We start from the raw sequence: 26,829 nt of genomic DNA, 5'->3' as shown, positions 1-26,829 counted from the left end.
AGAATAAAATGCCAATAAACAACTACGTATCAATAATAACCTTAAATGCAAATGGGTTAAATGCTCCAATCAAAAGACATAGGGTAGCTGCATGGATAAGAAAACAGGACCCGTACATATGCTGTCTACAAGAGACCCACCTGAGAACAAAAGATACATATAGACTGAAAGTGAAGGGATGAAAAAAAAATATTTCACTCAAACAAGAGAAAAAAAAGCTGGGGTAGCAATACTAATATCTGACAAAATAAACTTTAAAACAAAGGCTATAGTAAGAAATAAAAAAGGTCACTACATAATGACAAAAGGAGCATTACAAGAGGAAGATATAACTATTATAAATATATATGTGCCTAATATACAAGCATCTAAATATATAAAACAGATTTTGATGGACAAAAAGGGCTAGATCAACAGCAATCCTATAATAGTAGAGTATTTTAATACCCACTAATATCAATGGATAGAACCTCCAGGGAGAAAATTAACCTAGAAACAGTGACATTAAATAACACACTAGATCAACTGCATTTAATAGATATCTTCAGAACCTTTCAACCCTAAACAGCATAATATACATTCTTTTCAAGTGCTCATGGTACATTCTCTAGGATAGACCACATGTTAGGACACAAGATGAGTCTTAATAAATTTAAGAAGAATTAAATCATATCAAGCATCTTCTCTGATCACAATGGTATGCATGAAACTAGAAATCAACTATAATAGAAAAACTGAAAAACATTCAAATACTTGGAGACTAAATAGCATGCTATTAAATAATGAATAGGTTAACAATGAGATCAAGGAAAAAATCAAAAATTTCATTAAGACAGATAAAAATAAAGATACAACAACTCAAAATTTATGGGATACAGAGAAAGCAGTCCTGAGAAGGAAGTTCACAGCATTACAGGCATATCTAAAGAAGCAAGAAAAAGCTCAAATTAACAACTTAACCCTGCACCTAAAAGAACTAGGAAAAGAACAGCAAGTAAAGCCCAGAGAAAGTAGAAGAAAAGAAATAATAAAGATCAGAGTGGAAATAAATGACATGGAGGCAAAAAGAACAATACAGAAGACCAATGAAACCAAGAGCTGGTTTTTGAAAAGGTAAACAAAATTGATGAACCTTTAACCAGATTCACCAAGAAAAGAAGAGAGAGCACTCAAATAAATAAAATTAGAAATGAGAGTAGAGAAGTAACAACTGACATAGCAGAAATACAAAGGATTGTAAGAAAATATTATGAAGAACTGTATGCCAAAAATTAGACAACCTAGATGAAATGGATAAATTCCTTGAAACATATAATCATTCAAAAATATAACTGGAAGAATCAGAAAACCTAAACAGATTACAACAAATGAGATCGAAACAGTTATCAAAAAACTCCCAACAAACAAAAAGTCCAGGGCCCAATAGCTTCACAGGCAAATTTTACCAAATATCCTAAGAACTAACTCCTATCCTCTCAAGCTATTTCAAAAAATTCAAGAGGAGGGAAAACTTCCAAGTTCCTTTGATGAGGCGAACATAATCCTCATTCTAAAACCAGGCAAATATACTACAAAGAAAGAAAACTATAGGCCAATATCCATGTTGAATTTAGATGCTAAAATTCTCAACAAAATATTAGCAAATCAGATCCAGAAATATATGAAAAAAAGCATACATCATGATCAAGTGGGATTTATTCTGCGAGGCAAGGCTGGTACAATATTTGCAAATCAATCTACATGATTCATCACATAAACAAAAGAAAGAATAAAAACCATATGATCATATCAATAGATGCTGAAAAAGCATTTGATAAAATCCAGCACCCATTTATGATAAAAACTCTCAGCAAAATGGGAATACAGGGAGCATACCTCAACATCATAAAGGCCATCTATGAGAAACCTGAAGCCAACATCATACTCAATGGGCAAAAATTAAAAGAAATCCCCTTAAGATCAGGAACAGGGCAGGGGTGCCCCCTTTCACCACTCTTATTCAACATAGTTCTGGAAGTCCTAGCCACAGCAATCAGACAAGAAAAAGAAATAAAAGGCATCCAAATTGGAAAAGAAGAAGTAAAACTTTCATTATTTGCTGATAACTTGATACTGTACATAGAAAACCCTAAAGTCTCATTCAAAAACTACTGAAACTGGTAAATTAATTCAGCAAGGTAGCAGGATATAAAATCAATATTCAGAAATCAGTGGCATTTATATACACCAACAATGAATTGTTAGAAAGAGAAATTAAGAAAACAATCCCCTTCACTATTGCAACAGAAAAAAATAAAGTACCTAGGAGTAAATTTAACCAAAGAGGTTCAAGATCTGTGCTTGGAAAATTATAAAACATTGATAAAAGAAATCAAGGAAGATACAAACAAGTGGAAGCATATACCATGTTCATGGATAGGAAGAATAAACATCATTAAAATGTCTACACTACCTGAAGCAATCGATAAATTCAATGCAATTCCTATTAAAATACCAATGTTATACTTCAAAGATATAGAACAAATATTCTAAAAAATTTATATGGAACCAAAAAAGAATACAAATAGCTTCCACAATCTTGAAAAGAAAAATAAAGCAGGGGTATCAAACTTCCTGATATCAAGTTACACTACAAGGCCATTGTACTCAAAACAGCTTGGTACTGGCATAAGAACAGGCATATAGATCAATGGAACAGAACAGAGAACCCAGAAATAAACCCACACCTCTATGGCCAATTGATATTTGACAATGGAGGTAAGAGCATACAATGGAGTAAAGACAGTCTCTTTAACAAATGGTGCTGGGAAAATTGGACAAATACATGCAAAAAAAAATGAAACTAGATCACCAACTTACACCATTCACAAAAGTAAACTGAAAATGAAAAATTGAATGTAAGTCATGAAACCATGATCATCTTGGAAGAAAACATAGGCAGTAAGCTCTCCGACATCTCTCGCAGCAATATATTTGCTGATTTTACTTCACGGGCAAGTGAAATAAAGGACAGGATGAACTTTTTATATCAAACTAAAAAGCTTTTGCACAGCAAAAGACAACATGAACAAAATAAAGACAACCCACACAATGGGAGAACATATTCACCAACACATCTGATAAGAGGTTAATAACAAAAATCTACAAAGAACTTGTAAAACTCAACATCAGGAAAGTAAACAATCCAATGAAAAATTGGGCAAAAAAAACTGAATAGACACATCTCCAAAGAGGACATACAGATGCCAATGGGCATATGAAAAATGTTCAACATCACTAATCATTAGAGAAATGCAAATTAAAACCACAATGAGATACCACCGCACACCAGTCAGAATGGTGCTCATTAACAACACATAACAAATGCTGGTGAGGGTGTGGAGAAAAGAGAACCCTACTGCAGTGCTGGTGGGAATGTAGATTGATGCGGCCACTGTGGAAAACAATATGGAGATTCTTCAAAAAAATTAAAAATCAAACTGCCTTTTGACCCAGCTATCCCACTTCTAGGAATATAACCTAAGAATAACAAATCACTGATTCAAAAAAAGAAATGTACCCCCATGTTTATTGCAGCATTGTTTACAATAGCCAAGACCTGGAAACAGCCCAAGTGTCCATCAGTAGACAAGTGGATTAAAAAGCTTTGGTATATATATACTATGGAATACTACTCAGCCATGAAAAAGAAGGAAATCTTACCCTTTGTGACAACATGGATGAACCTGGAGTCTATTATGCTAAGCAAAATAAGCCAGGCAGAGAAAGAAAAATATCATATGACCTCAGTCATATGAGTAATCCAATGAACAATGTGAACTGAGGAACAGAAGAGAGGCAGAGAAAGGGTCAAAGAGTCCAGAGGGAAAGCATCCAGAGGGAATGGGGATGAGAGGAAGGGATCAAAGAAAGGAAAGACATTAGTGAAAGTATATACACATAACACAGAGAGAGGGCAGGATAGTAAATCATGGAAGGAAGGGGGTACAGCGGTGAGGGGGAGGGCGCAAAGGGGGTATCAAGGAGAACATGGGGGGAGGGAGGGAAATATATTTGGGGGAACACTTGTAACTATGTAAACATACAAATTAAAATCAATAAAATATTTTTAAAAAACACTAATTCAAAAAGATATATCCACTCCAATGTTCGCTGCAGTATTATTTACAATTGCCAGGATATGAAAGAAACCTAGGTGTCCCTCAATACATGAACAGATAAAGAAAATGTGGTACACACATGAAATGGAATATTACACAGCAATAAAAAGGATGAAATCTTGCCATTTGTGACCACACAGATGGACCTAGAGGATATTATGATAAGTGAAATAAATCTTGTATGTGGAATCTAAAAAAACAGACAAAATAAAACACAAACAGACCTACAGAAACAGAGACGTGCAGGGTGGGGGAATGAGTGAAGAAAGTGAAGGGGAACACAGTCAATAGTATTGTAATAAGTTTGTATGGTGACAGATACTGACTACTAGAATTAGTATGGTAATTACATTGTAAGGTATAGAAATGTAGAATTGCACACCTGAAATTAATATAACTAACATAATATTGTATACCTACTATACTTAAATTTTAATATAATATATATATATAAAGTAAAAAAATATATATAATATATATATATTGAGAAACATCAACTCATAATTGCAGCACTTTAGTTGTTCATTGATTGCTTTCTCCAGCCAAGCCAGTGACCCCTTGCTCAAGCTAGCAACCTTTGGGTTCAAGCCAGCGATCATGATGTCATGTCTATGACCCCACACTCAAGGGAGCAACCCCACACTCAAGCTGGTGAGCCCATGCTCAAGCTGGACGAGCCCACACTTAAGCTGGCGACCTCAGTGGTTTCAAACCTGGGTCCTTAGCATCCCAGGCCAATGTTCTATTCACTGCACCACTGCCTGGTTAGGCAAAAATAAATGAAAAAATTTTAAAGAGGGGATAACTCAACTGTCCAGTACTCAATAAAAGAATAGACAAAATGTGATCTATCCATATAATGGAATGGTGTTTGCCCATATAAAGGAATGAAGCACTGACACATGCTATATAATACGAACAGACCCTGGAATCATTATACTCAGTGGGAAAAGCCAGACACGAATGATCACATATCACATGATTCCATTTAAATGAGCTGTTCAAACCAGGCCAAGCCACAGAACCAATTAGTGGTTGCCAAAGGCTTGGAAGGAGGAAATGGGAGTGACTGCTATTGGGTTCAGGATTCCTTTTATGGTCAGAAAAATGCTCAAGAATTAAACTGTGGTATGGTTGCACAACCTTGTGACAATACCAAAAACCACAGAATTGTACACTGTAAAAGGGTGAATTTTATGCATGTGAATTACTTGATAAAAAAAAAACAACAACACTCAATGTGATCTACCATATTAATAGTCTAAACCAGGGGTAGTCAACCTTTTTATACCTACCGCCCACTTTTGTATCTCTGTTAGTAGTAAAATTTTCTAACCGCCCACCGGTTCCACAGTAATGGTGATTTATAAAGTAGGGAAATACTTTACTTTATAAAATTTATAAAGCAGAGTTATAGCAAATTAAAGCATATAATAATAATTACTTACCAAGTACATTATGTCAGATTTTTGCTAAGTTTGGCAGAAAAAATCTTTATAAACAACTTACTATAGTTAAATCTATCTTTTTATTTATACTTTGGTTGCTCTGCTACTGCCCACCATGAAAGCTGGAACGCCCACTAGTGGGCGGTAGGGACCAGGTTGACTACCACTGGTCTAAAGTACAACCCACATGATCCACCAGTGGACGTAGACTAAAAGTACCCTCATATGGGTGTCAGCACCTTTGATTCCAAGAGGCCAAGCGCCCCTTGGTGGCCCAGGGCTCCGCTGACTTCAAGGAGACGGGTGAATACACTGCTTCACAAGCTTACCTCTCACACTTGCTATTTTTCATTACCCTTTACAGGTTTCTTTCTTTTTTTTAAGTTGATTGATTTTTTGAGAAAGAAGCATTCATTTGTTGTTCTACTTAGTTGTGCACTGAGTGGTTGTTTCCCATATGTGCCCTAACTGGGGATCAAACCTGCAACCTTGGCAATTCAGGACGGCGCTCTAAGCAACTGTGCTAATCAGCCAGGGCTCCTCTTTTTTTCTTAAATAAATGCAGCAGGATGCTGAAACAATGAGACCTCCAAATTTTCTAGTGCTTCTCTACTAATAAAGACCTCCCTAAGGCAAGTGGGTGGAGAAAAATCATTGCACGTTCATAAGTAAAATCATCTTTAAGACAAAAAAGGCAGGAAGTGGAATTAGCAGTACATGAGATACGTCATATACATCAAATTCACTCACTGGAAACTAGCCATTTGGGCCTCCCTGTCACTAAGAACCCCGCTTCCCGTCTCCTCTATCTCAGGTGACAGACATCAGTCCAAGTGTCTGGAGTGGATGGCAGGCCTCCAGTGGAATGGCAGCGGAGTTTTATTTTAAAAGCAGCATGTCAATTTTAAGATATAACAGAAGAAAACAGAATTAGCCTTTTTTGATGCAAACAGCATATATGTTGTTGCTAAGGAGGACTTAGAAAGGCATCTTAAAATTTTTCAAGAACTCAGTTGAAAGAACACTCTATGCAAAGACCACCAGTATGGGGAGAAGCCCTGGCAGCCTGTAGGGCTCCTGGCCCCTCCTGCAGCCACAAGGAACCTCTGGCCCACGTGTAAAAGCACGACCTCTTTATGCATAAATACGAGAAAGCCGCATAAGCCTGTGAATACACAGGCCTCTGTGCCCCAAGGAAAAATCATGATTTGAGAAGCGTGGCACTAACAATCCAGCATGGGTTCCTGCTCAGTTTCCTGCCCAGTCCTTACACAGCCAGCCACTGCCATCCAGAAGTTTTTGGACACCTGGCACACGCACACTCCCTGAAGTGCCACCTGCCTGACATACTTGAGTTCATCCTCCAGGACCCAACATGAGGACCCTGCTGCCTGGGCTTCTGCCCCACCAACCAAGTTGGCCTCTTCCCTGGCTTACCTCATCCCCAGAACCTCAGAACTGTGGTCAGATCACACAGAGCTGTTGCAGAGCAGCAGGAACAGCCTTATAGGGCAGCCCTTTAGCCCTAGAGACTCAATTAGCATCCCACTTCACAAATCAGAAAACTAAGATGCAGAGGATGCCTCTAAGAGGTCCCAGGGTGGCTAGAAAAAATGACCACACATGAGGGCTTCAAACAGCAGAAATTCATCCTCTCTAGGGCTGGAGCCCAGAAGTCCAGATCAAGATGTCACAGTGCCATGTTCCATCTTGAGGCTGCAGGAGAGGGTCCTCCCTTCCCCTCCCAGCTGCTGGTGTTCCAGGTATCCCTGGGCTTGTGGCCACATCACCCCATCTCTGCCTCTTTTGTCACATGGCCATTTCCTCGTGTCTGTGTCTCAAATCTCCCCTTCCTTTCTCTATAAGGATCCCTGTCATTGGATTCCCAGATCACCTAATCAAAGGTCATCTCATCTAGAGATCATCAAGATCTCTAGAGACTCTATTTCCACACAAAGCCACAATCTGAGGCTCCAGGTGGGTGTGAATTTTGAGGGGATATGGCATTGACAACTTGGCCAAGGTTGCCCAGCTACTAAGAGGCATAAGTGAGGTCTGACCCTGTCCACACTCTGACCCTTCCACAGCCAACCTTGGAGGGAGTGATGAACTGGTGTGGGCATGGACTAACCTGTAGCACAGGCCCCTCAACAGACCCAACTCCTCCACCCACAATGTCCCACTGCCAAGGCAAGAAGGCTAGGGGCTCACCTCCCAGGCTGCCTGGAGCAGGGCATGACTATGGGACCCACACCTAGCAGGAGGCATAAGAGAAAATCTTCTTCAGGCTCTTGGGGAGGAGAGCATCTATCTTCCAAACAAAAGAAACTGAAGGTGACACCTTGTGCGAGATAGAAATGCCTCAAGGTCCCTGCCCCATGATATGCACACAGCCTCTACCAGTTAGTCTACTAAACACACTAATCCATGGGTGCACTGCTATGAAAGGACCCTGTGGGAGAAGTTAGGACCCCAGTAAGCTGCTCTTAGTTCATCAAAAAGGAGATGGCCTTGTGTGGGCCTGGCCTTGTCAGGCAGGCCCTAAAAGGAAAGGGCTCTTCCTGGTCAAAGATTCAAAGCATGAGAGTGACACAAAGCATGGACACAAGGAGGATCCTCCACAGCTGGCCTGAAGATGGATGGGCCAGACAGCAAAGGACCAAAAGCAGCCCCCATCTACCAGCCAGCGAGGAAACACCCTCAGACTCGGAACCTCAAAGAAAGAAATTTGCCAACAACTTGGGCAAGCTTGAGAAAGGACTCCCAGCGTACTTGGCCAGCACTGTATGGATTCCAGCCTTTGAAACCCTGATCAGAGAACCCAGCCATAACCTACTCAAAAGAACTGGGAATCAATCAGTAGGCATCCTTTCAAGCCATTGAGTGAGTATGTGATCACCTATTGCACGGCAGTAAACAACAAAAACAATTCACACCCCTTGCAAGTTCTTTCCATCTTGAAAGCAATGGTTGAAGCTATTAAAGCCCACTTATGACCATGAGGCAGTAAGCATCAGGAAGAAAAAGGTTAGCATGCTCAGGATGGCAAAGAATGAGAGAAAGACAGAGCCTGAGTCCCTGTGATAGACTATTGGGTGAGGTCCCCAATGAGCCACTGGGTTCTACTTCTCCAATCTCTTATGCCTGGTTTTGTGCAACAAGACACAGAGGAGGTAACATTCTGGGATGGCTGAAAACACTATTAACTTCCTGTAGTATCTCCTGTTCTCCAAGACAACCCAGCCACCACGCGAAGGAGCCCAGGTTGTCCACATGGAGAAAAAGCCTGTGAGTGAGAAGTCATGAGGAGAGAATGGGGTCTCAGACATAGGAGAGCCCAGGCAATAGCACAGAGGAGAGAGGCCTATCAATCCACCAACCCCATCCAAAGAAGCCATCCTAATCGGCATATCAGATGTATGAATGAGGCCAGGCTGGCTCCCCCTGTCCCAGCCAAAATCACATGAGCAGAGATGAACCATCCCCACTGGCCCTGGCCCCCAGACTCATGCCGTCAACCAACTATTCTTTCAGGTCTCTACATTTTGGAGATACTTATTACTTAGGACCAAATAACTAACTGAACGGGCCCTGGTGAGACTGCTGAGTGCTGCCCTTGCACACACTAAAATGCTTCTGCAGCCCTGTTCCTACGCTGGTCAAACCTCTGCTTGTTCAACTGACCTGTGACGTCCAGGTGGAAGGTGACCCTCTGGCCACCAGCCTCGCAGCTGTACTCCCCGCTGTCCGCCTTCCCCGCCTGCTGCACCACCAGCCGCCGGCTGCAGCCTGTGGCCTCCACGTGCACTTTCGAGCTCCCACTCAGCTTCTTGCCGTCCTTGTACCACGTCACCTGTGTCTGCGCCTGGGCCACCTCGCAGCTCAGCGTGGCGTTGGCCCCCGCCACTGCCTGCATTTGATTGTGTGCTGGCTGCTCCTTGGCAAACACCACCATGGGCTCTGGGGACAGAGAGGGACACAGAATCAGAGGTCCCACAGGGGTAAACTCTGGAGCCACAGCAAAGGCTTAGACCTCAGGCAACCACAGGTCCCCCGTGAGAATATCTGTGGTCAGCTGCTGCAGCACAGCTCCCTGGTTAGAGGTGGGGCTTGACTGGTGCCTCCGAAGAGTGAAAAGGAAGCATGGGAGGACAGCAGAGACCCTCCTGGGGGCCAGGATAGGGTGCAGCAGAACTCAGAGAATGCATCAAGAGGCCCCGGTGGCTTCTAGAAAGAGGCAGGATCCAAATCTGTCTTGCTGGGAATGCTTACAGCACCTTTCAGGTCCTCTCAGTCTCTTTGGATCCTTAAAAGAACAAGAACTAGGCCCTGGCCGGTTGGCTCAGTGGTAGAGAGTCGGCCTGGTGTGCGGGAGTCTCGGGTTCGATTTCCGGCCAGTGCACACAGAAGCGCCCATCTGCTTCTCCACCCCTCCCCCTCTCCTTCCTCTCTGTCTCTCTCTTCCCCTCCCACAGCTGAGGTTCCACTGAAGCAAAAAGTTGGCCCGGGTGCTGAGGATGGCTCCATGGCCTCTGCCTCAGGTGCTAGAATGGCTCTGGTCGCAACAGAGTGACACCCCAGATGGGCAGATCATCGCCCCTTGGTGGGCATGCCGGGTGGATCCCGGTCGGGCGCATGCGGGAGTCTGTCTGACTGCCTCCCCATTTCCAACTTCAGAAAAATACAAAAAAAAAAAGAACAAGAACATCCTACTTCCTTCTTATTTTGCATTTTTCATCCATCTCCATGTTAGTTTTGTGGGTAATTCCTTCTCCCAAATTAATGCAACTGCCCCATCTGAGCATTCACATAAGCAGTGAAGGACCTGGTAGCTTCACCGGGCACGTGTCAGATGCAGTGGGACCTGCTTCCCTCCCACAAAGGCCAGGAGTTAGCCACTCACCATGGACACGCAGTTGAAAATCCATGGAGTGCTTGCCTACACGGCATGAATAGGTGCCCTCATCCTGCCTGGTGACAGAGTTGGCCACCAGCCGGTGCCATGTGCCCACATCCTCTTGAAAGAAGTGCGAGCAGGAGTGGCTGAGCTCCACACCATCCTTGAACCAGCACACGGGCACATGGGCTTCGGCAGTCTCACACTCAAAGTGGGCTGGGCCACCTGCCACTGCGTCCATGCAGCCACCAGCCGAATCCTTGTGCAGAAAGGGGGTGAGCCCTGCAAGGACAGCGGGGGGGGCAGGGGGCAGGAGGAGCGCTATGAGTGCACCTATGCACTGGCAAATGGAGGCACTCAGAGCTTTAGTTCCATGTGGAATGAGGGCTCACCCCAGTTCAGGGTCCCCTTCAGATAGGGCTGGCTGCTGACTCCCACCACCCAGTGCCACAGACTGTTAGGATTTCCCCACAGGGTCCCTCCCTCTACTGAGCAGAGCTCCCACTCCCACTCTCCCCATAGGGTAAGCTAACCCCCACAGCCCCCACAGTTCCCATGTAGTCACTGGAGTTTACCCCTTCCTTAGCCGTGATGGGGTAGGGGATAGCCTGAACCACTGTCCCCAGTCACCTGAGCCTACCCCTAAAGCCACCCCTGACAGAAAACATCAGGTCCTGCTGCCCTGACCCCCCAAAACCTCCCTGACCCCCTAAAACAGATGGCTGTTTCTGTGCCAGTGACCAGGAAGATGGAGACACACACACATACCTTGCACTGACAGGTGGTAGGCAATGCGGTCCCCACGACTGACACACTCATACAGGCCGGCATCATCTCGCACCACATCCTGCACCAATAGTGCCTGCTGCCCTGCCAAAGCCTGCACCTTGTACTTGGGCCCCGGGGACAGCGCTCGGCCATCCTTGAGCCATGTTACAGCAGCCGCCTGATCCGACAGCTGAGCCAAAAGCTGTGCCTCCTCATGCAGCCGGGCCAGCACCTCCCGAACCACCACTGGCTGCTTGGTGGTCAGTCCTGGGGCCACTGGAGACCCCCACAGGTGGAAAGAGAGACAGTGTGGGAGGAGGGGTGTGGTCAGAGGGAGAGGAAGTAGACAGAGGGAGAGTGAGCAGAGGAGGAGCAGACAGACATTGGAGGGAGAAGGAAGAGCAGACAGACAGAGATAAAGTTCTGCGTTATCAGGAGCTCCCACACCCTCGTCCACTCACACCCTGTTGCTGAGGACACCAGCCAGGCTGAGCAAGCTGCTTCACCCACCCCACCCTACCATCTGGCTCTGCTTGCTTGTCCAGGCCACCCACCCAATGGCCCACCAACACTCTCCAGGAGCCCTAAGGCCTGGGGACTCATATCCTGCTCTTGCACCCACCCTCAGAGGAAACAGAGCTTGGAGAGGGGTGCCCCAGGGGTCACAGTCTGGGGTTGCCCTACCTCCAACCTCCATGTGGATGCTGCTCTCAATGCCATTGGCCACGAACTTGAGCTCAGCACCGTTCAGGCTGGCAGGAACTGAGCGGATGGTGAGGGTGTGCCGGGTACCGTCACAGTGGATTACATACGTGCTGCTGGCCTTCAGGGCCTGCCCATCCAGGAACCACTCACCCGAAGAGACCGAAGTTAGGTCCACAGAGAAAGTCACCTCACTGCCCTCCACTGCCTTCACCGCTTTCAGAGGCGTCTTCACAGCCAACTGGGGGGCTATGGGGTGGGGGTTTTAGGAAGGAGCAAGGCACCTGACCTTCCCTCCTTTTCCTCCCCCAGAACCTGGGCCCAAATGCCCCCCCCTCCTCCAGGAAGACCACCAGATAAATGCATGAAAACCATGAGAGACCACAGGGCTCACTCAGGTCTGAGTGGAGACAAGTTAGAGCCACCCAAGGTTGCCTCTGGATACTACAAACCTGGGGCTAAGGAGTACAGACATGCAACCTGGTCCACTAGGGCTGAGAGACACAGGTAGGTTCCTGGGGGACTCAAGTCCTTTCTCAAAGTCCCTTCCTCTTCCCACAGAGGAGGCTCCAACAGCATCAGGACCCTAGTAATCCCTCCCTCAGTAATGAGGCTCCATGAGTCACTGTGGCCTCACCAAGGCTGGGTTATGCTCTAGATCTGGATGATTCCCTGGTAAGCACCCTGCAGGCCGTGGCCTAAAAGCCATGGGGGAACAAAACCTTCTACACTTACCCAGGTGGACAGTCCCTGGGAACTCAAGGTAGGAACTCTGACCAAAGCTGTTCACAGCTGACACCCGGAACTGAAAGTCCCCCTCCTCAGCCACACGGGCCACAGTCAACTCGGGTATGGCCACCCACTCGGCCTCATGGCACTTGCTCCAGGTGTAGGTTCCCAGTCTCTTCTTCTCCACCACGTAACCATCAATGGTGACAGGGTGGTCCCCATGGGGTGGTGGAGACCAGCTGAGAGTCACGGAATTCTCTGTCTTTGCCTTCACCACGGGGGCCTCAGGGGCATGCAGTGGTGGCTTCCTGGGGGCTGAGTAGAGCACAGACCCTTGTCATCAACTGGGACCCCCCTCCCTGAGCCCCAGATCCAGGATCACCCTGGAGGAGGGGGATCACAGGATGCCCAGCCCCCCTAGAGGGCACTATTTTGATGGTCCGAAATGGCCACAGCCTGAGTTAGAAGGCCAGTCTGAGGAGAGGATGTAGACCCAGGACCCCTAGCCCCACCCTGTGGCTATTTCTCTAGTTGCAGCAGAAAGAACACCACATTTGGCTGAAGGCCACCATGAGCTGTCTATGTGGCCCAGGGACAGGCACCTTCCAGTTCTCAGCTTTGACCCCAGCAGAGCATTAGGGTCTTGGATGTACAGTGGCTAAAGCAGGGCACAGTGACCCTCCTGAAGGTGGAGGGGTACACTCTTACCCCCCACCAAGGGCTGGCCTTATAGGGGTATACATAGTAGGAAATTGTGCCACAATGTACAATGTAGCCACCAAGATCACAGAAAGAAGACATGTCACACAAGAAAGCCTCTCTCTCTTTTTCTCTCTCTCTTTCTCTCTCTGTCTCTCTCTGTCTCTCTCTCTCTCTCTCTCTCTCTCTCTCTCACACACACACACACACACACACACACACACACACACACACACACTGCTTCTAGAACAGTATGCACCCTCTAGTGTGGTTGGTGGGGTAGAGAGGTTACCAAGACTCCCACTTTGCCAAGCTGGGGGAGACCATAGTAAAGGAGGGCTGCAAACAACTCACAGTCTGAGGGAACAAAAGGTGCAGCTGATGGGTGTACCCCATGCCCTTCCTGAGGCTGCCGAGCACATGTGGGCCCAGCACTGGGCCCAGCGCCCCCTATGGGTGGTAGCAATGGGCACCTTTTCTGTTGGAAAGGCACTTCCCAGGCCCTTACCCGACACGAAGAACTGGGTGGATGTCCGGCAGTCCCCAGCCACAAAGGCCACCTCACCCACATCCTTCAAACTGCACTGGGAGATGGTCAGCGTGTGGCGTCTGCCTTCGATTGTGATGGCCACACGACCCTCATCCACCACTTTCTCCTGGTTCCAAAGCCAGCAGAAGGGGCCTTCCGGCCTGGCCAGCTCGACACAGAACATGGCAGTGTCCCCCACGCGCACTGCTGTTTTTCTCGGGAGCTTTCGGATGAGGTTGCCTAGAGTGATTAAAACCAGGGGGCTGGTCAAACCAGAACCTGCCTGCCACCCTGTCCAGTGTTGTGGGCCTCAACCCCCATCCCACCACCCCCTTTCCTGTTCCCTTGCGCCCACCTTTGACTGCAAGCTCAGCCACTGTGCGGCTGCCCTCAGCCATCTCGCAGATGTATACTGCGTCGTCGTCGGCCGAAGCATTGTGCACTGTCAACCGACGCTCCATGCCCACCTCCTCAATGGCATACTTGGCGCAGGACCGAAGTTGCGTTTCTTCCTTATACCATGCAGCTTTCGTGGACGGCGCAGGCACCTCGCACCGGAATGTGGCCGACCCCTTCTCCTGCACCTCCAGGTCCTGCAGCCGCGTCTTGAAGGGCACCGCGGGTTCTACGGGAGAGGGTGGATGAGCATGGCAAGGCAGCCAGCCCGGCAGAAACAGGGGCACGAGACAGGACAGGGTGGGCAGAGCAGAGCAGCAGTGAGGGGCAGGGCACCAGAATGTGGTGGGTGGGGCAGGGCAGACTAAGGCTAATAGGTGCTCAGGTGGGGACAAGGGGTCAAAGCAGGGGTCATGCAGGGCAGGGGGTAAGTGGAATAGTCGAGCAGGGAAATGGAGGAGGGCAGGGAGAGGGGACAGAAATTAAAGAAAAGAGCTCCCGCTCCACAAATACAAGAAGCCTGGGGGAGAAAAGAAGCAGTAAGGCAGGGGAAGCTAGAGTTGGCAGGCCCCTAAACAGGTCCAGCTGCTGGCCCCATGGTAAGGCAGCAGGACCAGACCCTTCCCACAAAAGTCTGAGGGCTGGCTGCTGGCCAGGCCCTGCAGCCAAACGGGGCTTCCCCATGCAACTTCCGCAGAGACCCTCCAAGTGTGTGTGGTGGGGGGGCATTTACCCGCAAGAACCAGGAAGCTGAGGGATGCACAGATGGAAGCACCCTGTCAGAGATCTTACAGCAGGTGAGACGTGTGAGAAGGTGGAGGCAGCACTCCCAGTGTTAGGAATAAAGAATAAATGTGCCTCCCAACAGAACCTGGTCAGGTTGCCCACACTTGCCCAGGCCCGGAGAAGAGCCTGAAAACTGGACCAAAGCCACCTCAGGCTGCACGGTGGCCACTGTCCCCGAGCCCTCTAAGGGCATAAGTGTTCATCCCTGCTCAAGGCCCTCCTTTGCTCTTAGCCAGGGAGACCCCCTTAGTATTCAGGGTAGAGGGAGGGCCTGGTTCATCCTCACCCTGGACAGGACAAGCTCAGCTACCAGGCACCCCAACCTTCTCGCATGAGGACGGAGTGCCGGTGACAAAGCACTTTCTTCTTTTTTTATGGCTCACAAAAACAGGGGGACAGGCTGAGGGTCATTCCCCATGGTTCCCGCATTTTGCAGGCTGGTTAAATCGACAGCCTCCAGGACTTCCAAATCTGCATCCACTACACTACAGGACAGACAGGGAAGAGCCTCGCCTGAGTTCACCCGCAGTAACTGCGGCAGGGGTGTGCGGCGCCCAGCTCACCTCGAACAATGACCAGCACCGAGCTGTAGGTCTGGCCCACGAGGTTGGACGCTGTGCAGGTGTAGACACCACGGTCAGACTGTTTGCAGAAAAGGATCTTGAGCACAAAGTTTTCCTGTGCATCCTCGTACACCACGTGTCGCCGGCCCTCGACCACCAGCTGCCCATCCTTCTTCCACACGGTCTCGGGCTTGGGCTCGCCAGTCACGTAGCAGCTGAGGCGCACATGCTTACCCTCAGTCACCGTGCAGGTGCGCGTGCTGGCGCCAGGTGGCGAGGCCGGCACTCCTTCAGCCCGCATGGCCTCTCGTCGCCGCTGCAGGTGCGCCAGGAGCGTGGCTGTAGAGGCTGCAGGCGGGATTGCAGCGTCAGCATCCGTGTCCACCGTGAGCGCGGCCCCGGCGCTGGCAGTGCCCAGCGGGTTCTCAGCGCGCACAGTGTACGTGCCGCCATCGCGCGGCCGCGCGGCTTGGATGCGCAGTGCGCTCGCCTCGCCACTGGCCTCCACGCTCATTCGAGGGGCATCAGGCGGACCTAGGCGCCTCCCGTCCTTGTCCCAACTCACTGCCATAGGCGGTGAGCCCCGCACGCGGCAGTAGAAGGTGGCCTCCGCGCCTTCGCGTACGCGGATGGACGTGGGCCGCAACAAGAAGTGGGGCGCCTGTTCAGCACACGTGGCTTCGGCGTTCACCTGGAGGCCCACCGCTGCGAAGGCCTCACCGATGGCATTGCGTGCGCGGCACACGTACTGTCCGCTATCATCAAGCGCCAGGTCCAGAATAGTGAGGCGGTACTGGTCCCCGTTCTGGGCCAGGCGGAAGCGGGCGCACGCCTCCACTGGCTGCCGGTCCTTTTCCCAGCTCACCTGCGGCGTGGGGTTGCCCACAATCTGGCAGCTCAGCGTGGCGTCCTTACCCACCGACACCACGAAGGCCTTAGGCCGGGTCAGGAATCGGGGCGCGCCGCTGAATGAGGAGTGATCCATGGCAGAAGGAGGGGTGGGGGAGACCTGCGAGCTGGGTGGGAAAGGTAATAGTGGGGATGAGCCCCTGGCACGCTCAAAGCCTGCCACCTTTTTGTCCCACCTGGCCACCTCACCCATCCAGTGCCCTTTGGAAAATCCAGCTTAACCCAGGTAGATGCCTGCACGTGCCCCTCCCCCATTCTGGTCCCATTCTTCCCCTCTCCTTCTGGCCAGGCAACATCACCAGAAGGTAATGAACGGTTCAGATGTGCAGATATTTGCCCCTTTCTGAGTATTTGGAGTTCTGGCGGGCTCTCCTAATGGGTGAACATCTCCAGCTTCTCTCCCCAGCTTCAGTTCAGCTGGCCGGACTTTAAGTCCAGCTGAGCACCTGTCTCAGAACACCACACCAGCAGCCAGGCTGCCCCCTTCCCTGTGCAGCATCAGGCTGCGGCACCAGCCTCTTCCTCCATCAACCACATATTACCTTGCTAAGCAGACCTGCTATGTGCCCCCTGAGCCACTCCAGCGACTTAGATGTCCTGTTCCTTCTCACACAAACTACCCCCAGGGGTCAGAGACTGCAATCTACCTATGTCTCCTCCACTCAAAGACATAGGGTGACTCTTTGCTCTAGAACAGGGATTAGCCATGGGGTGCCCACAGTGAGTGTCCACTGCTGGTCTGTCCCCTCTCTCTGACTGTAGCACACCAGAAGTCACAAGCCTTCATCCCAGTGTGTCCCCTTAACCTCCCCTTGCCCCTGTCCTGCCCCCAGGTCACTCCCCCCAAGCCTTTGGGTCCATCTTGGGGCTATGTGCACCTCAAACCCCTTGCCCAGTGAGCTCACAACAGGGAACCCTATGCATAGGTCTTTCCCACATGCAGCCACCCTGGGCCCGGGGGCACCGTGCCTCTCCTGAGGCCCCCACCCCTCAACCCCTGGGAATGTGTCCATCAGTAAGCGAGCAGGGCAGCAATGGAGACTCTGCAGCAAGGCAAGCTCCTCCTTACAGTAGAGCGCCCCAGCCCCCAGGCTGCTTGGCCCCTCACTGTGTGCTCCTGTCTCCTCCCTTTGGAGCTTGGAGCAGGACTGTCTGGGCAGTGCAGTCAGTGGTGGGCCTGCAGAGGGCAGTGGATGATTCCGCAGAAGAGCCAGGATCCTCCAGGCTAAGAACAGCCAGGCCAGCTAGCTGGACCCAACCTGTGGGGCTGTAGGTGTCCTTTTCACTCTGTGGCTTCACCACCTGGGCACCCTTCATCGACAGAGCTGGTACTATCAATGCTAAATGCCCTAGATGACTCTGGCCTCTACCCACCTGGGGTAGCCCCCACTGGTCACAGCACAGGTGAATGAGATAGACTGGGCCCTTCTTACACAGGGTTTCTGTAAAAGCAGCAAGCACAGCAAGTCTCACTGGACCCCAGGCTGGCTCTAAACACTTTAACTCCCTCTATCCCAAGTGCTGGGCCTCCAACCTCTGGGCATGGGCTGTCCAGCACCAGAGGACAGAGGCAATGTGATTCAGTACCTAATTCCCCTTAATCCCCCTCAAGGAGGCTGAGCCCAGGCCAGCCTGCTGACTCACTGTGCAGTCAGCACCTCTGTTCCCCATCCCTACCAGCTCCCCTGACCACCACCCCCCCATCCCTGCCACTGCCTGGCAGGGAGGGGCCTGGGAGGACCTGGGCAGGCAGCCACCAAATCCCCGCCTCCATAAACACCCCCCTGGGCTTTCACTTCCCTCTCTAGAAGGGTTACTTTGACACCATGTCTCCTGGGACCCTGAGCCCTGTGTTATTCCCAGCGGGTGTCCCAAATCATAGTGTGTGGGCTCTCCAATGCAGGACATGGCATCCTCCCCTACCCCACACAGACACCTAGAGCAGTGCCAGAGAAGCTGCTCCCAGCTCATGAGGGAGCATGCGGGGGGGGGGGGGGGGCAGGGAACCACCTCCACAGCCTGCGCCTCTGGGACCAGGACAGGGAGGGAACTCCCATCTCTGCAAGTGCTTAGGAGAAGCCTGTCCCAGCCTTAGCAGGTATACAGCCTGTCCCCTGACCTGACAAGGGTGGGCAGAGCCCCTGAGATCCTCTAAGGCCACTAAGGACTATACTGATACCTTGCTCCCTATCTAGGACTTGTCCTCCCTACTCTTGATGCAGCAGACTCCATGGATTTTGAGGTTCAGCAAGACAGCCTTTGAGGCCCACAGCAACCCTGGCAGGAAGGCATCCCCACAGGTCAACAGGACTAGACACCCTAAGTACATGCCCAAGGACTCCAGAGCCACCCTTGTTCAGGTCAACCAAGGAAGGGGACCACCCAAGGCAACTTCTGAGCACAGAGACACCTGCAATGGCTTCCTCCTCCCCTTGCCACGTTGGCAGAAACAGGTCTCAGGAGGGGGACCCAGCCAAAGCCTCAGTCCCAGCCGTCCAGGAGGCCCTTACTCCCTCAGATGCCTGCCTGGGAAGGCAGCTTCCTGTGGATCCCTCAGAGGCCCTGGCTGGACACTGGCAGGAGCCTCAATCCAGGGCTGAGACCCCCTTGTCCCAGCCTATCCACTGGCTCCTCCAGAAAGCCCTGGACCATTTTCCAAATGAGCCAGGGTGGGAAGTGGCTCCAGTCTGACCGCAGTACCCCCAACTCTGCTGTCTCCACACTCTTCCAGAAAAGACTTCAAGAGCAGTTCCTGGATCTTCAACCCTCCAGGCCCCTGGGCCCAGGCTTCCTGCACACCATGGGCAAATTCTTTCCTGGAGTCAGGTGTCACTACCCCTCTGACTGTCCCCACTACTGAGCCAACAGGCCCAAAATAGCCCCAGCTGTCAGCGGCATCCATTTCAACCAAGCTGGGGGCAGGGCTAGCCAGACCCCCAGGCCACCTTGGATCAGGATGGGGGCACACCGTCCCAGCCTCTCAGTCTGGCTGCTCTCTCCTTGCATGAGGGCCAGGCTCAGGTGACTGATGGGGCAGGGGCTGGAATCCAGGCCCCCAACCGGAAGCAGTACAGCCTAGCCAGAACCCTACCCCAGGCCCTCTGTCTGCCAGAGCCATGACCTTCAACCCACCCACGCTGGTGGGATACAGGGGACACATGGGATGGCCCCTACCCCTTCCCACTCTGCCTTCTCACCTGTATCAACAGGGGAACTCAGGGCAGTTCCCCGGCCAGGGACTCAGACAGTGGGGCAAGAGCCACCAGGTCTCACCTCCTTCTGAAGGCCCAGAACCGACACGGCTCTTGCCCAGGAGCCTGCAGTCTGGCCGGTCCTCAAGACTGGACAGGGACAGAAGACAGGCGGACGTTGTCAGCTGCAGAAGTCTGGGCCCGCCCCAACCCTGCCCCCACCATCGGCCAGGCAGCCCAACCCAGATTCAAAATAGCCTGGCTGTCACTGCCCTGATTAGGTTTCACCCCAGGCCTTAGGTAGGCAAAGGGCAGAGGCTCAGGGTGACTGTGGAAACAAGGAAACACCTGTCTTCCAGGGATGATGGGGGCAGGACAGGGACCTCAGCTGGTTGGGACCCTTCTTCTGACCAGCATCTTGGAGTGCAGGCTGGGAAGGAGCCCAGGAAATTAGAGACCACTCCTAGGGACCCAAAAACCACATCCCCAAGGGAGGACCCAGATTCAAAACCACGAGGTTGCCGGCTTGAGCATGGGCTCACCAAGGGATCTAGGACCACCCCCAAGGGGAAACAAGGAACCTGGGACTATCCTGGAGAGTGGGAAGGCAGAACCACTGGCTGCTCTAAGACAGTGGTCACACCGGGTGATGGGTCTGTGTTCAGAACTGTGCTTTCCCTACTGGTGCAGAAGGCACGAAGGGAGTGAGGGGACAGCGGGACCAGGGCTGGGTACTGGGCTAGGACACACACTCTGATGCTGGGTTAGGGGCAGGGGTGAGGTGGGGGCACAGATCAGTACCCCCATGTGAGGGTCAACCCATGGATACCTTTGCAGGAAAGGCCTTGGGTCAGGCAAGGTGCAGGGGCTTGCAGGGAGGCCCTCCTCTTTCTGACCCGGGCTTCTTGGGGCCTTTCCCAGGAGAGGCTCCCAAACTTGCCTTCCTGGGCAGCCTGGCACCATGACCACCTGTTCCTGGGCCAGGGCTGTGAAGACGGAGAGGGGGCAGCCCTCCTAAGGCCATCCACATTATCTGTCCCTGCCCTCATTCTGCCTACCCACCCCCAGGGCCAGTCCCTAGCACCCACCTGACCCAGGGTCTCTCCTTGGTCCCCTGGAGGAGGGTCCCAAGGTCTTGGTCCTCTCAAGTCACCATAACAAACAGCACAGACTGGAACCTACACACCATTTATTGCTCACAGTTCTAGAGGCTGCAAGTCCGAAATGAAGACACTAGCAAACCCATGTCTGCTGAGGGCCCCTCCCTGGATCACAGACAATGTCTTCTCATTGTGTTCTCAGGTGGTGGAGAGAGTACTCTGCTTCTTCCCCTTCTTCCACTGACCCCATCGTGGGGGCCACCCTCAGGACCTCATCTAAGCTTACTCACCTCCTAACACATCACACTGTGGGGCAGAACTTCAACAAGCAAATTTGAGGAGACACATTCAGTCTATAGCACTCAGTGAAAAAAGAAAACCCCATAGGAGGGCTCAACCACTGCAGCATGGCCCTGGGAACCCACAGCCGGTGCACATGTGTGTACATGCTCACGCCACACACTTCCTGGGGCGTGGCCACGGGAGGTCCAGAGGGGATGTCCAAGCTGTCCGGGAAGCAGCGAGGCCCAGAGGAAGCGCACACGCCTGCTCTTCCCGTTTTACAGAGATCTGAAAGCTAAGTACATGGGTGAGACCTGGAGCGGCGCTGGGAAACCGGCCCCTGCTGCATGCCTATTTCCTCACAGACAAAGAAGTGAAAGACAAAAGTTAGTTCCAGGAAAACCCAGTAGCTGTGGGAGCTAGCAAGGGTGTGGGTGCCCCCACCACCCCTCACTGGTTGACCCCTAACAAAGGCGAACTCAGGGTGGAGAGGAGTGGATAGTTGACGAAGACCGTCAAAGTGACAGAGGCCACCCATCCTGGGATAGGGAGAATAATAGGAATCTAAAGAAAAGTTTCTGTGAAGCGATGCCTGTGTCTCAGTGGGAAGCTGGGTTTCACACAAATGTCCTCCTTAAAGTAAATTTTCTCCAGTAATATTTTAGGAGCAAAATAAAATCTATTTGGAGTAAATAAAGTTGACTCCTAGACTCCTATCTCAGTAAAAGGATTGACAACAGACACCACACACATGAATACCATAGAAATAAAAGGAAATTACTTTCCCAACATATTGGAAACAGCTAATTTGTTTTTTAAAAATAGAGCCAAGGTTGGCTCAGTGGTAGAGCATTGGCCTGGCATGTGGAAGTCCCAGGTTCAATTCCTGGCCAGGGCACACAGGAGAAGCGCCCATCTGCTTCTCCACCCTTCTCCCTCTCCTTTCTCTCTCTCACTTCCCCTCCTGCAGCCGAGGCTCTATTGGAGCAAAGTTGGCCTGGGTGCTGAGGATAGCTCTATAGCCTCCACCTCAGGTGCTAGAATGGTTCCAGTTGCAACACCCCAAATGGGCAGAGCATCACCTCCTAGTAGGCATGCCGGGTGGATCCCAGTCAGGCACATGTGGGAGTCTGTCTCTCTGCCTTCTTGCTTCACACTTCAGAAAAATACAAAAAAATAAATAAAATAAAATAAAAACAGAGCCATAGTCACCTGATCTAGTGGTGGCACAGTGGATAGAGCATCAGCCTGGAACACTGAAAACCCAGGTTAAAAACCCCAAGGTCGCCAGCTTGAGTGCAAGCTCATCCAGCTTGAGCACAGAATCACAGACATGACCCCTTGGTCACTGGCTTAAACCCAAGGTTGCTGGCTTGAGCCCAAGGCTGCTCACTTGAGCAAAAGATCACTGGCTCGGCTGGAGCTCCTCGTCAAGGCACATATGAGAAAGCAATCAATGAACAACTAAGGTGCCACACTATGAGTTGATGCTTCTCATCTCTCTTTTCCTGTCTGTCCCACTCTCTCTCTCTCTTCCTCCCTAAAAAAAAAAAAGAAAAAAAAAATAGAACCATATTCACAGTTATCAATGTGTGTTAAGCTGAATCACCAGTGAAGAAGATTTGTCTCCTTTCTCCATCTGGTCGGCTCCTTTCCTTAGGTTACGCACATCATGCTGCTTTTAAAGTTTATTCAACAATACAAAAATTATGAAGGAAATCGTTTCTGAAGTTAATCTTCTCATTCTCCTAAAGACAGTTCAAAACTGAATTATCCTTTGTTTCCATTTCAAAACCAAAGGGTGTAGGCCCTTCATTTTAATCTTTATATGTCTCTTAAAAAAAAAAATCATTCATCCTTGGCCGGTTAACTCAGTTGGTTAGAGCATCATCCAGAGACACAAAGGTTGTGGGTTTGGTTCCCGGTCAGGGCACATACAGGAAAAGATTGATGTTCCTGTCTCTCTCTCTAAGTCAATAAATAATTTATTAAATCATCCATTATAAATTTAAGCCAATTAATGCAGAAATGAGGAATCTAACGTAATGCTACTTTTCCAAAGGGAATTGTACAGAAGAGTTGTACCACAGATGGACGGGATCAGTCTGCCCTGCCAGAATCGTCACAGCTGTTTGTAGCAGTGATGGACAAAATGAGGCCATATCACTCACACGCTTAGGTCTGTGTCTGGGTGCTTCTGGCTGAGCTTTAGAAGAAAAACAACATTACCTTTACAGGAGTTATTTTGTGGTCAGAATTCTGCAAAGCTGAAGAAAAAGGGGAACAGGTGTGAGACAGACACCGGAGGGCAGGGGCCCCTTGGGAGGAAGTGCACCTGGCCCTCACTTCGGCTTCTCTGGCTGGTTGTGAACTCCCCTTAGTAATACTGGCTGTATACTGATGTAGCTGAGGGCTCCAGGCTTTTAAAGTCTCCCTGACAATTTCTAGATGTGATCCTACAGGGCTATCTCTATCGATCACACTGTGCAAGAACAATGCTACCTGAAAGTTTTCATCTTTCCTGAGCCAAACACAGAAAAAGCAAATTCATAGCCTCTGCCTCCCTCCTAAAGCAGGCTTGGGGCTGTGAGCAGGGAGTGGGGTGTCTGACTTTCAGTCACGTCCCTGAAGCTGTCCTTCTCTCAGGGAGTCAGCTATGCCCCCTCCTATTCAAATGGGGGGGGTCTTTTAAGTTTGGGGTGAGTGATTTGGTGCCTTTGCTTATTGGCAACCCAGGCACGAATCAGACTCAGAGATACCTTTATTGCAAAAGGAATGTGAGCACACATTGACTGTGGATGGGGTTTATGTTAGACTAAATGTTGAAGGGTCACTTAGGGCCACCCAGCACAACACTGGGAACTCACTACAGGCTATGTTCATATGCTGAATCCTAACCCTCACTGAGATGGTGTTAGGAGATGAGGAGGTCATGAGGGTGGAGCCCCAAGAATGGGACTCATGTCCTTATAAATCTGACCCCACAGAGCTCCCTCACCCCTCCCAGCACGCATGGATCATGTGAGGAGATGCTATCTGTAAACCAGGAAGGGGCCCTCATGAGACATGGATCTGCCAGCACCTGGATCTGGGACTTGCAGCCTCCAGAGTTGTGAGACGTAGTGTCGGTTGTCTACATGCTCCAGTCTGCAGTGCCATTACAGCAGCGCTAAGACTCTGGGTACCGAAGCAGTTATTGTCAGGGCCACCCACACGCTCGATAGTATAACTTTGCATCCTCCTGACAAAGCACTTTGTAAAAGAACTTTTAAAGATTAAACCACTTTAACTCAGCAGACTCAAGCACAATCGCTGAATCTTACAGAAGAAAGAGTTGTACAGAACCAGGGCTTGACAGGTCTCAGTCAGGCACTGGACAGCTGGGCCACTGAAGCAGTGCAGGGCCTGTGGTGTAAAAGTACATGCATGGTCTCTGCCCCTGGTTCCTGGCACAGGGCTCCTAACTCCCTTGGAATTTCCTGGGTAATAAGAGCATCTTTTGTTCTAATAAAAGACACTTGGTGGGCCTGACTAGGTGGTAGTGCAGCGGATAGAGTTGGCCTGGGATGCAGAGGACCCAGATTCAAAACCCCGAGGTTGCCAGCTTGAGCATGGGCTCACCAGCTTGAGTGCAGGGTGGCCAGCTTGAGCATGGGATCATAGACATGACCCCACGGTCACTGGCTTGAGCCCAAAGGTTGCTGTCTTGAAGCCCAAGGTCACTGGCTTGAGCAAGGGGTCACTCACTCTGCTGTAGCCCCCCTGGTCAAGGCACATATGAGAAAACAATCAATGAACAACTAAGGAGCTGCAACAAAGAATTGATGCTTCCCATCTCTCTCCTTTCCTGTCTGTCTGTCCCTATCTGTCCCTCTCTCTGCCTCTGTCTCTCTCACTTAAAAAAAACAACAACATGATCACAATAACTATGATGGGGTTTTTTGGTTCCTGCTCTGGTGGAAAGTCTATCCTAAGAGGGGCAGGAAAATATTACTCTTGCATTTCAAAAGTATTATCAGGTACACTATTGTAGATGCAAAAGACAACAGACAGGCTCGTTTAAGGTGAGCATTGACTTTTGTTAGAGAAAAATACCTCCCTAGACATGACTACCCACCACGAATTGCTTATAGTTAGAAAGTTTTAATTTCAGACCATCCTGTTGCTTTACATGTCCGAGTCTGCAGGGCCACCATGCAGGCTTTCCCGGAGCTTGACAGGTTCCGCATGTGGACCCTTTTTTGTCCACACCGCCACTACTGCATGCAAGGAAAGCCCACTATGAGTAAGAGTTTATGTTCTTATAAGACAAGGGATGCCACAAGGGGGACAGGCAGTGAAGCTGTTTCCTCCCTCTAAAAAACTGCATCAGCTAAAGCAGGACCTTAAAAATGCTTAATCAGAATAGTAAAATAAATGCAACATGCTTGAAATTCTGTTACTATTGTTCAGAGTGGTGACTATTAGTAACTTACTTCAATCTCTGGCAATGCTTCAAACACCTGTTGGGGGAAGGGGAATGTAATGATATTCTAGAAATTCTTCCATCTGTCCCTGAGGTTTTCTCACAGTATTCAAGGCAGATTCAGTTATGATGACTAATTCAAGTAAAAAAAAATAAATGACCCCATAATTTGATAGTGTTTCAGGAAGCAACTTTGGTATGAGAATTTATTATTTTTTAAAGACTTTATTTATTCATTTTAGAGAGAAGAGAGATGGGGGGGGGGAGAGAGAATGAAGGGGGGAGGAGCAGGAAGCATTAACTCCCATATATGCCTTAACCAGGATAACTAAAAGCAAGGATTTTGATGATCTGTCTTTCTTCCAATAAAAAAAAATGCCACCGAATGCACATGAAAAAATTTTTTTGGCAAAGGTATTTGCCACACCTTTGAAAAGGCTATGGGAAACCCTGTTGAAGAGGAAAGAGCCTCTGGGAGCCATGCACTAGACTCAGCAGCTCAGTGAGCCCCTCCCCATCCCTGTCATGGTTTAAAATTAGAGCCTGCCTGCCTGGGAGCCACCATGGAAGAGGGGGCTGCCCTTCTTCCCAGGAAATGCTGGGATTCGGGCTGAACAAATTCCTAGAGTAGAAATAAAGGGCCACAATTAAGCGGGTGACTTAATCTGGCCAAGTTGCCATCCATTCTCACAGCCATGGCTCTGCCTCAAAGTGACTCAGCTGCCTGAGCTCCACCCCTGCCTCACTGGCCTTCGGGGATAGTTTCACAATCCCAGCTCATTCCGCCTGGGCATCAGCTACTGCTACATCCTGTCTGGGAGATGGTCTGGACAAAGTCATTTGTAGGGCACACCACAAGACTAGAGCTTCCAAGGGGTCACTGCTGGCTCTTCCATGGCCAGGCCAGGGCCAGCACATGCAGGAGGGTCACCAGGACAGAGAGCTGTTCAAGCAAGAAAAAGACCCGACTTCCTAACCAGTGACACTCAATGTGCTGTTTTAGGTTCAGCCGGAGAGAAGTTGTGGGGGAGGGAGGGTGGGTTAGAGAGAACTATCAACTCTTGCTCTACTTAGTTATGTATTGATTGCTTCTTATACATACCTTGACTGGGGGTTAAAATGGGCAAACTTGAGCTCAAGCCAATGACCTCAGGGTTGAGCCAGCAACCCTGTGCTCAAGCCAGCAACCTCGGGATCGAGCCTCA

General features: G+C 49.8%; 1 protein-coding gene across 16 annotated transcripts in view; it reads right to left on the bottom strand.

The window, feature by feature from the left end:
* OBSCN (obscurin, cytoskeletal calmodulin and titin-interacting RhoGEF) overlaps positions 1-19,909 on the bottom strand; it is a 205,629-nt gene extending 185,720 nt beyond the window's left edge. For 14 of the 16 annotated variants that reach the window (XM_066353036.1, XM_066353059.1, XM_066353053.1 and 11 more), the window contains exons 1-9: positions 19,784-19,909; positions 15,678-16,693; positions 14,288-14,557; positions 13,912-14,172; positions 12,711-13,019; positions 11,958-12,224; positions 11,274-11,549; positions 10,512-10,787; positions 9,293-9,568 (exon numbers count right to left, since the gene is read on the bottom strand). In XM_066353036.1, the coding sequence (XP_066209133.1) occupies positions 9,293-9,568; positions 10,512-10,787; positions 11,274-11,549; positions 11,958-12,224; positions 12,711-13,019; positions 13,912-14,172; positions 14,288-14,557; positions 15,678-16,662 (2,920 nt within the window). In that variant the 5' untranslated portion in view covers positions 16,663-16,693; positions 19,784-19,909. The remainder of the gene's footprint in view (positions 1-9,292; positions 9,569-10,511; positions 10,788-11,273; positions 11,550-11,957; positions 12,225-12,710; positions 13,020-13,911; positions 14,173-14,287; positions 14,558-15,677; positions 16,694-19,783) is intronic. The other 2 variants (XM_066353044.1, XM_066353082.1) reach the window with 2 other exon arrangements.
* Between the last annotated feature and the right edge of the window lie 6,920 nt (positions 19,910-26,829).

This window comes from Saccopteryx leptura, chromosome 1, assembly GCF_036850995.1.
Source record: "Saccopteryx leptura isolate mSacLep1 chromosome 1, mSacLep1_pri_phased_curated, whole genome shotgun sequence".
Lineage (NCBI taxonomy): Eukaryota > Metazoa > Chordata > Mammalia > Chiroptera > Emballonuridae > Saccopteryx > Saccopteryx leptura.
This window is presented reverse-complemented; position numbering and strand designations above follow the sequence as displayed.